This window comes from Carya illinoinensis, chromosome 11, assembly GCF_018687715.1.
Source record: "Carya illinoinensis cultivar Pawnee chromosome 11, C.illinoinensisPawnee_v1, whole genome shotgun sequence".
NCBI lineage: Eukaryota > Viridiplantae > Streptophyta > Magnoliopsida > Fagales > Juglandaceae > Carya > Carya illinoinensis.
The window spans coordinates 13802831-13818716 of record NC_056762.1 but is presented as its reverse complement, the minus strand read 5'-3'; the positions used below and the strand labels follow the sequence as shown (position 1 = coordinate 13818716).

The window sequence follows — 15886 nt, the reverse complement described above, 5'->3', positions numbered from 1 at the left end:
CTCAAAAAAATTTACTTAATTTAATGAATATTCTGATTTGGAATATTAGAGGAATTCTTTCGTCGAAAAGTAGATTACGACGTATTTTGAATAATTACCGACCGTCAGTGGTGGCTATTTTAGAACCTTTTGTAAATATGAATAAATGTAGTAGGTGGGGGCGATGGATGAAGCTGCCGTCGTTTGCTAATAATGTAGGGGTTGGAGGAAAAATATGGCTTTTTTGGGAGGATGAGATTGATTTTGAATTCATAGCTATGTCGGATCAAGCTATTAGTGGATGGTTTATCAAAGAGAATAAAAAGATTCTGGTTACGCTTGTTTATGCGAGCTGTTTTAGGGAGAAGAGACTGGAGCTTTGGGATTTTTTACGAGGGCAGAATTCTGGTGGTAGTCCTTGGTTTGTTGGGGGAGATTTTAATATTATCCGGTATGATAATGAAAAAATAGGAGGTCTTTTAAGGGCCCCTCGTGCGAAAAGAGATTTTAACGATTGTATCCAGGATTGTGCGTTAATGGATATCCCTTGTATTGGGAATAATTTATCGTGGTGTAATGGACGAAGAGGAGGTAGAAGAATTTGGGCAAGATTGGATCGTGTGATGGTTAATTTGATGTTTTCGAATTTATTTGGAGATGTAAAACTATTTTATTTGCCGAGGACGTCATCCGATCATGCACCAATGCTGATAACTCTTACTCGAGAACGGGAGGTTGGTGTTCGGCCTTTTAGATTTCTTCGGATTTGGGGCTCGCACGATAGCTTTCTTCCTCTGGTTCAGGATGTGTGGAACTCTGATATTAACGAATGTGCTATGGTCCGTATAAGCAGAAAATTAAAAGTACTGAAAGGTGTCTTAAGGAAATGGAATAAGGAAACGTTTGGTCGAGTAGAGGAGGAAATAAAAAGGCTGGAAGGACGCATGGTAGAACTGGAACTGAACATTACAAACTCATATTCGGAGCAACGAGAAAATGAATTGATAGATTGTAAACAGGAACACCTGAAATGGGTGCATAGAGAGGAGATGTTGGCTTGTCAAAAGTCCAGAATTAAATGGCTGACTGAGGGGGATGCTAATACTAAATTCTTTCAAGCTTCTATGAGGTTAAAGAGGAAAAGTAAGAAAATTGAAAATATGCGTTTGACAGATGGTACGTTACTCACATCTGCAGATGCAGTGCATGAGGAGGCCGTACGGCTTTTCCAGGAACTGCTTACGACGTCCAGCGTGAACTGGGAATTGGATGATCTGGGTTTATTGGAACAGGTTGTTTCGGGGGCTGAGAATGACAGTTTATGTGCTGAACCTTCTCTAAAGGAGGTGAAGGATGCTCTATGGTCGATTCCAGCTGATAGCAGCCCGGGGCCTGATGGCTTTGCTGCAAGTTTTTTCATGCTTTCTTGGGATATTGTGAAAAATGACTTGTTAGAAATGGCATCCGATGTTTTTGCAGGCCAAACGTTTTCTACTTTCTTTGGTGCTACAAACTTAGTTTTGATTCCGAAGGTTGACGAACCTGTTGGTTTTAGCCAATTTCGGCCTATTAGTCTTTGCTCCGTTGTTTACAAAATTATGACAAAGATTATGGTTTTCCGAATGGCTCCGATTTTGGAAAAAATTATATCTAATGAGCAGGCTGCTTTCATTAGAGGAAGAAGTATTTTTGATAATATGTCGATTGCTCAAGAGCTAGTTCAAGGCATTAATAGGAAAGTCAGAGGGGGAAATGTGATGATGAAAATTGATATGGCAAAAGCTTATGATCGAGTTAACTGGAATTTTTTATTGACGATACTTCAGAGGTTGGGTTTTTCGGAAAGATGGTGTAGCATCATTTTTAATGCTATTTCATCTCCTTACTATTCAGTAATGCTTAACGGTTGTACGAGAGGTTTTTTCAAGGCTTCGCGCGGGCTTCGACAAGGTGATCCTCTTTCACCTTATTTATTTATTTTATCGGAAGAGATTCTGTCGCGTATGCTGAAAAAAGAGTTCCGAACGGGACATATTAAACCTTTTCATTCTAGTGGAGGTTATGTGATTTCCCATTTATTGTATGCGGACGATCTCCTTATTTTTGCTAATGGAGGAAGGGTGTCTTTACGTAATATTATGGAGGTGTTGAGGAGATATGAGGGGATGTCGGGTCAACTTATTAATGCAAGTAAGTCGTCTATTTTTTTCTCTTCTTATATTTCGGCTGAAAGAAAGATGGCCTTGAAAGATATTTATGGTTTTATCGAAGGAAATTGGCCATGCACCTACTTGGGGGTACCTCTTTATGTGGGACGTATGAAAAATAATTTTTTTGACCCGTTTTTGGCTAGAGTTCAGAAGAAAGTAGCTGGTTGGAAGAGTAAAATCTTATCTTTCGGGGGAAAAATTGTTCTTATCAAACATGTGCTTAATAGTATGCCTATCCACATGTTATCAGTGATGAATATTCCAAAAGGGGTTATTTCGGGGCTGAAAAAGATTTTGTCAAGTTTTCTATGGGGTTACTCGGCAGAAAATAAAAAGAGGAAATGGATTTCATGTAAGCAAATTTGTTTACCGGTAGAGGAGGGAGGGCTGGGTATTCGAGCATTTCATGAAGTTCAACAATCCTTGATGATGAAGTTTGCTTAGAAATTAATAAAAGGTGGTACGATGTGGTCTGAATTTTTTGCTTCAAAATATGTTGGAAATGATCATGTGTTTTCAGCTATGCAGAAAAACAGAGGAACCAGATTTTGGAAAGGAGTGATAGATATTATGCCGAAAGTGCTGAGTAATTCCAAGTGGTTAATTCGGAACGGAAATGTTAATTTCTGGATGGATAACTGGTTGGGCGATGGTCCCTTAATAGCGTCTACGTCCATTATTGGAGATGAAAAGTTGCAGGTCAAAGATGTGTGTGATGCTTCAGGGCCTATACTGCATCGGATACAGCCTCTGGTGAATGACGCAAACTTGGAAAAAATTATGGCAGCAGGTATGCGACTTAAACCAGGACCAGATATTTGCGTCTGGAAACATACAACAAATGGGGAGTTCACTACAAAATCAGCGTGGCAGTTTATTAGAAACAGGGGAGTAGTGTGTACTTGGAAAAGATGGCTATGGAAGGAATGGATTCCAAGGAAGATGTCATTCTTTGTTTGGAGAGCTAGAAAGAGAGCAATACCGATTGATGAGGTTATTCGAAGACTTGGAATACCTATAGCTTCAAAGTGTGAGTGCTGCGAACAGGCCAAGACAGAAACGTTTAACCATTTATTCTGTGAGGGGGCAGGAGCTCAAGAGGTATGGAAGTTCTTTGCTGATGCATGCCGTATAAATATTACACACATTAGAACCTGGGAAGGTATGATGCACTGCTGGTGGAATAAAGCGTCTATGAACTCTCAGGTGGGATGGATTAGAGGTTCTCTCCCTATTATCATATCTTGGGCAATATGGAGGGCAAGATGTGAGGCAAGGATGGAGGGTGGAAAATTTATGTCTCAAAAGATAATCCTATCAGTTAAAGTCTGGATTAGAGACTTGGCATACAAAATAAAATCCTTTCAGCACATAGGTGGAGAGGATAGAGAGACAATGAAGCTGCTTGCATGTCCGGTAATTCCTATTTCACCAAAGTCTGTTAAGCTGATTGCATGGAGGCCCCCAAATAGAGGTAGAATAAAGTTAAATATAGATGGTGGATCGTGTGGAAACCCGGGTCCAGCGGGGGGAGGGGGAGTTTTACGGGATTATAGAGGAGATGTGATTGGGGGGTTTGCACAGGAATATGGAAATGCTACTAATACTATTGCTGAATGCAGGGCCTTATATGATGGTCTTCGGCTATGTAGACGGTTAAATTTACGGGATGTTATAGTTGAATCAGATTCTGCAGTTATTGTTGGTTGGCTAGCTTCCGGGATATGCAAATATTGGTTCCTTTGGGATTTTTGGGACGAAGTGCAATTCATGGTGAGGGAGCTGAATGTTCATTTTCGGCATATATATAGAGAAGCTAATATGGTGGCGGATTTTTTGGCAAAACAAGGAGCGAGAGGATTGGCGCTAGAGTTCACTGATGCTTCGGAAATTCATGGGCAGTTTCGGGGTTTGGTAAGGCTAGATAAAATAGGGATGCCTTATTTGAGAAGATGATTTGTAATGGGTTTGTTTTTGTCTTCCAAGGGTGGGGATTGTTTGGTTCATTTATTTTGTGGTTGTTTTATGGTATTCCTCCGCCATACGTGAGGGTTTTTTAATAAAGTCAGGGACGGGGTTAAAAAAAAAAAAAAAAAAAAAAAAAAAAAAAAAAAGGTGGCTGTAAATTGACTTTTAGGCTTTTCTATTTCTAGATGGTATGGTAGAGAAATAGGTGGCTATACCATTGACTTAACATGTAGATACTTAATGTGTACAATGTAAACAGTAGCAATCAACTGGTGAAATCACGCTGAAAATGCTGGCTCTTTATTGTAACTCTAATCTATATAAATGAAAGAAACCAATGAAAATAGCTATTCAGACCAAAACTGACACATAGGATTGAAGATTATGTAACAACATGGAATTATTAGTCATATGATTTGAGACACCAGAATCTATTAGCCAAGAATTAGAGGATGACTTTGGTTTACCTGAGATGCCTAAAGCGGAAAAAACAGAAATAATCGTTTGTTGTACCATATTAGGAGTAAGAGTAGTAGGACTAGAATCGGCAGGTACTGAAGCATGAGTGGTGGTAGCAGGAGCTGTAGAAGAGGATGCAACCGAGACGTTAACCAAGGTGGAATAGGCAAGCTTTCGAGGAGGTTGGATTGGGTAATCCTTGATAATAGTCTAGATTTTTTGCAATAGTTACAAAATTTCTTCAGACAGTGGGTGGCAATATGACCAAAGCCCTTGCAACTATAGCATTGTGTAGTGCTATAGTCTCGGCCCTTGGATTTTCCTTGTGCTGTAAATGCCACTTGAGAAAGAGATGCAAGCTACTGTTCCATTGTACTTCGAGTCAGTAACCTTTGCTCCTCTCGAAGCAAATCACCCAAACAATCATCAAGAGAGGGAACTGGATCTCTATTAATTAACTAAGAACAAACAGATTCAAAATCTGGACGAAGTTTCATGAGAAACTGATCCCTCCTACTGGTTTCATGCACACTTTGTACATGAGGAAGACTAACAGCAGAAACAGAGGAATACACAATGTTAGTGTATTCAGCTTAGATTTGAAAAACCAGAATAAAATATCCACTAATAAGTCACCCTGAGAAAAATTAGCCATCTCAAATTCTAGCTAAAACCTTTGAGCGGAATTATTCTGAGTGTAGATTTGCTTCAAATACTCCACATAGCTTTGGAAGTTTTGTAGGGTCGTAGATTGAGAATGATGTGAGGCTCAATAGGGCCTAGGATCAAAGACATGATCTTGGCATCCTTACTCTTTTAAGTAGAGAGCTCATTTGCATTTTCAGGGGCTGAAATAGTCCCATCAACATAACCGAGTTCTTTACTTTTGTCAAGAAGCCGAAAGTGAAATGCCCAGATAGCGTAATTCTTGTCCGTAAATTTGACACACACAGGTGCAGGTGCAGAGTCCATCATAAATAGATAAAAGCTGAGACAAAAAAAAATAATAATAAAATAAAATAACGGGTATAAAATACTGAGACATGCTATGGAGGTCGAAATCCAAGACTGAAATTAGAAAATCCAAGTGCCGAAAACACCAGGAAAGTGCACAGAGACCACCGACAAATAGAGATGCACGTCGGGTGCACCAGAACTGGTCAAAACAGAGACCACAAGAAACTGCGATAGCCACAAACCAGAACAGAGTGCCGACAGAGCACAACTCAGTCCAGTAAACAAGACAAATTTTGCCGAAAAACAGAGAAGGCCTAAGAACGTCACACAGCCAGCGCCGAAAGACTAGAATAGAGACCAAAAAACTTGCCCATATAGGTTCGACGCCACACAGATTTGCTGAACAGAACAAACAGCGCTGAAACTGAACCCAGAAAATGCAACAGAAGTTGCCGAAAGGACACAAGAGGCCAAGTAAAAACACTGAAGGCGCCAAGAAGCAAAACCCAGAAAGAAGCCGCCGAGAAAGGGCAAAAAATCGTAAAGGGCAGGAATCTAGTAACCTGACCATGTCAAACTTTGGCCAAATGACCTCTTTGAGGTGTTTCCTTCACATTGAAATAAATAATAGTTCCCGTAAAATTACAAAGATAAGTCCTATCGAAATATGTAGAAGTTTAATTTTAAATACAAGATAAGATTAGAATCCTAATCTAGCAAAACTCAGTTTTCAAGTAAATTAGGAGTCTTAACAAAGAAAACCTAGTTTGCTTTGATAGGTAAATGTGTTACATGCTTTTTCATTAGAATTATTCCCTAATAGGAGAAATTGTGTTTCCTTTGTTTCTTACAGGGATTTGGGCTTGAATAACTTAACCGGTCCCATCTCTGCATCTATTGGCAATCTAACTGGCTTGCTGTACCTGTAAGCTCATCTACAGTATGATTTGAATGCAATTGATTAGTACTTAATTACTACATATGGTGTTGTTTCTTTATTTTCTGACCAGGAACTTTGGCATTAATTCATTATCTGGGAAGCTTCCGGTGGAACTTGGGAAGCTTACTGAATTAAAATCACTGTGAATTCCAGTCACCTTTTACTTAGTTCATTTACTCAATGTTAATAATCTGAACCTAAAATCATAAATCCCTTGGAATAATATTTTTTGCTTCACTTCTCAATTTTAGGGCTCTCGGGTTTAACAACTTCTCTGGTCCTCTGCCATTTGAGCTTGGGAATTTATCCAAATTAGAACAATTGTAAGTTTTATTCCATCCTCGACTGTCTTTTCCATTTCATTTGGAACTTCCGCATTTTTGTAGACCACATTTGCCAGCTTGGAAATATAGCCTTTGGAAAATTCTGAAAGAACTTCCAATTATCTTTTTTGATATGTTAAAATTAAAAATAATCACGTTTTTAAGAACTTACAATTATATACAGTGCATCTGGCAGAAGAACAAGGTTGTGCAAAAGCAATATCTTCTCATTTTGGCTTAGGAGTAAAAGTTATGGATGTTCAGATAAAGATGACTTTGAGGTTTTATAAATAAAGGATTTTATTGATATGGCTTAGAAACTTGCATTGAACCTAAGAAATATGGTAAGGAAATATTTCAAAATTTGAACTTGATCTCCTAAAGATATTGGGGAATATTCTAGAAAGTTGCAGTACTGAGCAACTCCTAGGATTCATACCTGAGGAACCCAATTTGAAGTTTTTATAAGATGTACCTGGTAGTAATTTGATGCATCCGAGCCATTTCATTACAATATTCTTTTATATATTCCCTGCAATATTTATGTGTTTCATACAACTACCATAGCCATACACTACCATTGAAGTGGGACAGATTTCATATGCAGAAATATCCATTTTTGTTTTGAAAATCACTCAATGAGTATCAATTGTCACTGTGTGCAAGCATGGATGAAACAATTGCATATGAGTAACTGTTGGCTGTGCAGTTAGACTGATTAAACTTTGTCAAATAGATTTAGTCACAGGACTGGGGTTTACTTTGCAGGGGTGGGTCCGAAGGGCCCTGCCTTAGAGAGGTTCCCCGACATCCAAAAAAAAAAAAAAAAACAATTATTGCTGTTGGAAAATTAGCCATTGGAAGATCTGACCAAAAGTGGCAAAGATTCATTGAAAGAAGATTGCTAATGAGTAAAGTAACAGAAAGACAAAACAAGAAGGTCTCCATCCTGATAACAAGCTTTTGGAAGTAACCAAATGTTGGGCTAACTAAAAGCTGGGAAAGAGAAGATGGTCTCACTGCTTGAAATCTAACTCTAGGAAAAAAATCAGGGTAAACTTTGGTTTTTCCTTTGTTCAATGTGCTAAGTAGCCACTTTACAAAACCAACCAAGAAAAGAAAAACTTCTAACCAAGTGTGGGATTCCAACAATCTCCCCTTGATATTGTCCAACATTACGGACATGATGGGAGAGGTTTGGCTTGGCCTTAGCTTTCACTGATAAAGCATTGCACCTATTAAGAAGCTTATTTTTTGGTTTTTTAGTGTTCCATTATGTAATATTATAATTTCATTGAAGAATTCCTAAAGGTGCTTGTCTCTCTAACAAGTAGTGTCAGAGCCAATAATGGTAGGAAGAATGGTGGATGATGCTGGTGTGTATCATTGGTGATGGTACCTTTCACTATTGAAGTAGGTAGTAGGGTACATTGCGTAAACAAGTCCAAATATGTAACACCCCTTCCTGTAGGTCAGGAATGTTTTGAACTTACATAACTTTATGCCCGGTGAATAACTATGACATCATAAAAACCTTGGTCATCTTATTAAAGCATAAAACTGCTTACCATGAAACCATCTTATAAAACTGAACATAATAACATAATGACGTAAAACATAGACTACTCCTATGTGACAATAACACTTATTTGTAAGGTCCAAGATTGGTAAAATAAATCTACTCCTAGATATCCTACTTGGCGTCCATTATATCATCACCTGGGACATTAAGGGCAGGTTTGACAAGTGGGATGAGACATAAAATTCTCTTCTTATTTAATCTCATCATTATAATTTTTTCAAATTTTCAAACAAAATATAATAAACAATTCAACCTTTTCAATTTTTAAAATAATAATAATATTAAAAAATAATATTTTAAATTTTCATCTAAAATAAAAAATTCTCATCTCACTATCCAAAGCTACCCTAATACATAAGACCAAACAAAAAGTGAGTCAAAAACTCAATGAACAGCACATCTGTAATGCCCGTCCTTGTGATGGGACTTTTAGAAAATGATTTTAAGAAAGAGACAGGAATTACCATTCATTTTAAAACTTTTTCCTTTCCTACCCAAGATACGAAAGGCTCCATGTTTATAAATTAAAACATACTTCTTAATTTAAAAAAGGTTATAACGGAAACATTAAACTTTAAAATTTAAAAGTCCTTTATACAAAACGTCGTGCCTAGGCTTCCGTGCTCTTCCCCTTTGGGCCATGTCCATCCTAACGCTTTCTGCTCATCTCATTCCTGGGAGGGGCATGAATAAAAACTAAAATGATTCAAAAACTCATAAGCATTGTTTCATACAATCAAAATATACTAACATAGGTTGTCAGTCATACATTCATCACTCCATACATACTATATATCAGACATGCATTCATTTAAAACTTTATGAGGTGGGGCTTTTCTTGAAAAGGGTTTTCTTCGTAAAATGTTTCCCCACACCTCGTGCTTTCATTTCTTAAAGAGTCTGAGCATTCATACATTTTCTTATCACTTTCTCTTGGCCAGTACACACTGTTATGCCTCCTGTGTTAGAGTTAGGGGGCATTGCAATTTGCCCATTCATTTGGTACCCTTTCATTCATTCATATGCAGTTACGTATCTTCATACATTAACACTTTCATTCATTTATTCACTATAGGCGGGAATCACATGTGAGACTTATCACTATCTCTACTTACCACCATCTCTACAGTTTGCATTGTAGGTGAGAATCACAGGCGGGACTTACCATCATCCCTACAGCTAGCACTGTAGGCAGAAATTATAGGCGAGACTTGCTACCGTCCCTGCTTACCACCATCCTTACAGTTCCTTTTCTTTTCCTTCATTCTTTTAGTTTGTTCATTCATAAATGTCATTTAAAAGCATGAGATTAAATATCATCTTTCAAGGCATCATTTAAAACATCAATTCATGACATCATTTCAAGCATTAGTTTTATAGGGACATTTAAAACACTTTCTTCGTGTCGCTTAAAGCATCGCTTAAAGTAAAGGGCATAAGCCTCACATTTCATTTCATGAAAGTACATACAAACTTGCTACGTATACTCATTCATTCACATGCATACACTTAATACTTTGGGTTGCATAAAAAGGGGCTGCCAAGAAGAGCCATTACATACATATACTTGAAGACTTATACTTGGCATTCTTTCATAAAACGTCGTTCATTTCATTTTGTAAAGCATTGTAAAGAGAAACATTTCATTTTGATTTCATTCATATCTTTAGAAAACTCTAGAAGCATATGAACATAATACTTACTTGGACTCCATGCCATACTCATTTCATGCAGTCCATCAATGTGCGTGTCAAATGGCAACCTAAATGCATACACAACCTCAACGTCATTCTCCATCTAGTGCATAAGCAACTAAACTAGAAACACAGACTAAATTTCATTTAGACACACTCTATCCTGTCTTCTATGTCTTTCTTATCACGTTTCTTCTTTCTGGGACCCACACGGGGTCACCTTTTCCAAACTTATTGTTCTACTTCGAGGTCTTATCCTTTAAAATAAAACTTCATGATTCACCTTAAGATTAAGACACTAGTACCTCCATCTTACTCTTCCTATCAACTACATTTTGATGCATGACTCAGACTGACTAAGTCATACATCCCAATCCTTGACAATACACACGTCACTTCCTTCTAGCATCCTAGCCCATACTTCATTCTCATTCCTATCTATGCATGCCACCCAACTTTAAGCCAACTTTGAGGTTTAAACATTGTGTACCTATGCTCAGATAGATTACCCATTACATATGGTAATTTCTTTTGGCACATGTGTCTCACCAGATAGACATGTACCCTACCTCCTTATCACCTAAGATCAACATATAATCTATTGATCACTTGCTTGTGTAAACAAGCTCTATACTCCGATACCAATTTCTACTCGAACCCAGTCGGCAGGACTTTCCTTACTTCCTGGCTCTTTACAAGTTCTTACCAACACTTGAGACGACAAGATTCCATTCACAACTACACCTCCGTCTTGTCATGTAGCTTGAGACTAATCCCAAACTACGCCGTTATCCACCACTTCACCTAGCATCATGCCATGTCACTTCTATGCCAAGTCCTCACTCATTATGAGCATGACTTCCCACTTGGCCATGTCACTTCGTGACATTCCCCCGTCATGCTCCCATTACATCACTGTTATGCCACTTCAGCACTTCACACGTACAACAACCATAACCCTGCTATACGGTGACACCCGTCACTTTGACCACACGGTCATTTCACAAATAATTTGGGACATTGTTCCACAATTCCCGATGCTACACATTACGATCTACGCTCCTCAACAATGCAATAATGCATTCCTTGTGGCGTATCACGATTCACCACACGGAGTACACTCCTATTGTACACTCCAATCCACACTACGCCACGCATCACCATAACGATATACACTTCACAACTACCTTCACGGCACAGTCCACAACACTACACATCACACTTCCCAACTACGCCCAACACTTCATGTACACAACAAACTCCACAAACACAACATAGTCCACAATCCAACCAACTTCACATAAATGACTAGGGAAAGGGAAAGGGAAAGAGAGTCATACCATTGTCGGGGATAACCCGTGCGTTGCTTGCTGCCTAGCATGGCCAGTGGCATCGAAAGAGCTGTATGTGGCACCTAAATTGTGTACGGTGGTTATTCACCGTGTATGGTGGCTGTCCACCATACAAAGTGGTGGTTTGGGCTTAGGGCTGGGCTAGGGGAGGCCAAGGGAGGCTCGTGTTGGTCTTAGGATGGCGGCTAGAGGCGGAGCACGGCGGCATCTAGTCGTGTATAGTGCATCCGAGAGAGGAAGAGGGCGTGAGAGAAAAGGGGATGGCTAGGGGCTATGGCTAGGCATGGAGGAGCTTGAGAGGGTCCTAGTGGAGTTGTGGTGGCGATGGCCTACGGTGGCAGATTTGGCTTGTGTGGTGGAGAGAGGCCGTGAGAGAGTGAGGGAGAGTGGGGGAAGGTGGAGGCATGGTTGGGCATGGGGAGGCTAGGGGCAATTTGCCAGTGAGAGGGGAAACCGATGGTGGTGGCGTTGACGTGGTACGTGTCAAAATAGACAATACATAGAGAAATTTTGGGAAAAACCACCCTCTGTGAGTTCACCACTTTCATTATATTCAAATTTCATCTATATAGGGAAGCATATGCTATACACAGAGTCTAACTGATTCCTCATATTCAGCATCTATACATGGTAAGATATAATCTATACAGCTAATATTAATAGAGTCCTAAAGTGTATAAACTCCTAAAATTGTATACGGTAACATCCCCCCTTGAATTGATGCTGGTAAGTCAACCAACAACAATTTGCTAACAAGAAATTGATGCCGTTGTCGAGTCATAGCTTTGGTGAAGACATTAGCCACTTGGAGATCAGAAGAGATGTGAGGGAGAGATATCACCCGACTTTCCAAGGTGTCTCGAATAGAATGAAAATCAATCTCAATGTGCTTGGTGCGTTCATGGAAAACGGGATTGGTGGCAATTTGAATAGCACTAGTGTTATCAGCATGAAGAGGGGTAGACGTATTCTGAGGAAACCCAAGCTCCTCAAGAAGATCACGTAGCCATGCAATTTCAGAACAAGCAGTAGACATGGCACAATACTCAGCCTTAGTAGAGGATTTAGAAACACGATATTGTTTCTTACATCTCCAAGAAATTAAGGCATCACCTAAAAACATACACCAACCCGTAGTAGATCGACGTGTATCCAGACACCCAGCCCAATCAGCATCGCTATAGGCAACAAGTTGAAGGGAGGAGTCGGTAGGAAAGAACAACCCACGAGTAGGTGAACCTTGGAGATAGCAGATGATGCGTCGAACTGTAGCAAGATGGAGATGCCAACGAGAAGACATAAATTGACTGACCTGATGAACAGCATATGAGATATCAGGTTGAGTAGTGGTCAAGTAGATAATACTCCCAACCAGGCGCCGATAGAGAGTAGGATCATCCAGAAGGTCCCATTCATCTTTCCTGTATTTGACATTTACCTCCATGGGAGTATGAACAAAAGAAGTGTCCTCCAAACCAGCCAAAGTGATAAGATCTTGAATATACTTATGTTGGTTCACGAAAATACCATTGGCCTGATGATGAACTTCCAATCCTAAAAAGTATGTGAGCTGGCCAAGATCTTTCATATGGAAAGTTGCATTTAACAGCTACTGAAGCTTAATAATCAAACCACAGTTAGTGCTAGTAATGATAATATCATACACATAAACCAAGAGAAGGACTATACCTGATGCAGACGTGTGGAAGAAGAGAGAAGAATCATACTGACTTTGTGTAAAGCTGAAGGAGAGAAGTGTACTGCGAAACTTCTCAAACCAAGCCCGAGGCGCCTGCTTGAGCCCATACAGAGAACGCCTTAGCTTACAGACATCATGAGGAGAAGAAGTAGTCATACCAGAGGGAAACTTCATGTAAATCTCTTCTTGGAGATCACCATGAATAAAGGCATTCTTCACATCCATTAGCATGAAGTTTTACAGAGAAAACCCATTTACTCCCATACATGCACGATTGTTCTAATGGATGGTCTCGGGCTGGTGTGCACTTCCACCAATATATACAAGAATAAATTTATTTGTAAATTTGTTTATTGACATCAAACACACCATTAATGTGAAAACCTATCATATCAGCTTATATATAAAAAAGTATTAGAAACTTTAATTTTTTTGTAAATATAATGGGTCTTACAGTAAGTAGTGTGTTAAACATCAGACTCTACATACAAATATATCTATAGATATACACACACAAATACACACACAAAAACAAATAACATAACTCTATATACAAATATATATAGTTTGTATGAAAGTTGAATCAAGTATTGATGTAATGGTGACGGTGATGATATACTCACTTTGGAATTTCTGTCACCGTGGCTGTTTGATAGACTTGGTGGTATATTCCTGCTTCTGGCAGCCTGCTTTAGAGGGATCAAACGAATACTCAAAAGAGAGGCCAGGGGATGATTTGGGAGGCTGCAACTTACCCAAGGTGCAGGGACTGATTTGTGGCAGGAAATCCTTGGATAGGCAGAGAGAGTGGCGGCACAAAGTGTGTATGGGGTCGTTGAGATTTCTGTGGCAGTAGGTTTAAAATATAGGAACTAGGAATCCATAGGGTCTGGTGGCACAAGCAGGAACTACGGTTTTTCTTAGGTTTTTGTGTATAGGTGGCAGCATAATACAGCAGTCTGTGTAAGAAGAATGGGAATTGATTGATCATTTACTATTACACTGTGAGGTGGCTAGGGAGTTATAAGTTATGGGTTGGCAGTCTTAGTAGAGCTGGGCTGAGTTGCATTATGCCAAAGACTGGTGGATCTACTAGCATGCTGGAATAGGCATCATAATAGCTCTCAACTGGAAGTGGTGTGGAGGATGATTCCTTTGTGCTTAATGTGGTCTTTATGGATGGAAAGGAATGACAGGTGCTTTACAACAAGGAGCCAGCAGTGGAGGAAATCTGAAATATCTGTGTCTTTTCTTTTTCAGTGGTTTTTTGCTATTGTATTCAAGGGAGAGAATGTTCATGAGTTTTTGTTTTCTTTTCAACTTTCTAGAATGTAATTAGGTGTCTCATTTTGTATACTTCCTGTGTATATGGGCTATGCCTAGTTTCATTTGATCAATAAAGATTCTTACTTATGAAAAAAAAAATAATGCAGCAGTCTGGGATTAGGGTTCAAAACCCTCAAGGATGTGTTTTCTTGTATATGTCTAGTGTACTTGGTTACCTCTATTGATATATATATAATATTTTTACTTATAAAAAGAAAGGGTTTTGGGTCATGCCAGTTTTTGGGAGAAAGGCTGGCTGGAAGTTGGCCCAGCAGCTTCCTATTGTGATTTCTCATATGGCAGGAACTTTCCTAATTTGGTTCGAAGGTTTCCTAACAGAGGGTTATTGGGTATATACTGGGTTTCTAAGCTGGTTACAGATCCCTACATCCTTGTGAGTTTTATAAGCAAATATGTTCTGTACTCGCTGTTATGGGTCGGCATTGATTGCTGGAGTTTTTAATGCTGGCTGTACAGCTATTTCTAAAGTCAACTTCTTTCCTGATTAGTTCTAAACAATCTCGGCAGCCTCTTAATTGGAAATTTCCAAGTAGTATTCCAGCCCCCAATCAGTCAAACTCCTATAATTTATTCCTATGTGTTAATGAGAATAAAAATCTTGCCTAATCTAGCCAGGAAACTCGAAATCCTACTGGCCAACAGATTAGGAAACTTCCCAAGTCCTATTTCCTTCAATTAAACCACATAATACCTTCCTTATTTAATTAAGGAAAGTCTGAGATCTTAGTACTGTTACCAGCCTAGTGAATCTGCACAAAACTTGACTTTTGTGTGGGTAACATTCCATATTTATAAGTCAAATGTTTTAAATTGACATGGGCACCATGCTGGTCCTACAAGCAACCCAGTGGGCTGGGCGGTAGGCCCACTATCAAAACCCACTTACTACCTTGTGAAATAAAAACTCAAAAATTCAAACAACCAAACAATAACAATATAATATAAAATATTAAATTGTAGAATTTTAATCCCATAAGACAAATCTGGCCCATGGGCCCTAGTTGAAGTTCAAACCGAACTTAGAACCTAGGACTTTGGTATGACAAAATAGCCACTCATATGTTGGAATATTGTTGTTCTGGGCCTTTGTCCCCCTCATAGAAAAACCTGACCATAGAGGTTTCTAACTCTAGAAACATTCTCTTGCACTCTTCAAAATTGAGGGGTTGTGCTTCTTCTAAATACTTCGCATCAAGCACAAGGGAGCCATCTTCCCAATATTCAGAAAGTCTCCTTTCAATTAAAGAAAATGACGGTTTCAGTTTTCTATAAAAAAGCATAATATTGTAACTGTCAAAATAATCATGCTCTCCACTTCAAATAAGGTCAAATAGAGGTTTGAATTACCTCTACCTGGATTCCTCCATGATATTGGA

The 15886-nt window shown here is 39.0% G+C and overlaps 1 protein-coding gene across 5 annotated transcripts in view; it reads left to right on the top strand.

Annotated features, from left to right (window-relative positions):
• Positions 1 to 15886, top strand: part of LOC122282890 (probable LRR receptor-like serine/threonine-protein kinase At1g56130) — a 110859-nt gene that overhangs the window by 23379 nt on the left and 71594 nt on the right. For 4 of the 5 annotated variants that reach the window (XR_006230492.1, XM_043094947.1, XM_043094946.1 and 1 more), the window contains 3 exons: positions 6427 to 6498; positions 6584 to 6655; positions 6765 to 6836. Coding sequence is in view for 4 of the 5 variants with exons in the window: in XM_043094947.1 (XP_042950881.1) it covers positions 6427 to 6498; positions 6584 to 6655; positions 6765 to 6836 (216 nt within the window). In the remaining variant the exon portion in view is untranslated. Of the gene's footprint in view, positions 1 to 5672; positions 6175 to 6426; positions 6499 to 6583; positions 6656 to 6764; positions 6837 to 15886 lie in introns of those variants that run through there. The other variant, XM_043094949.1, reaches the window with a different exon arrangement.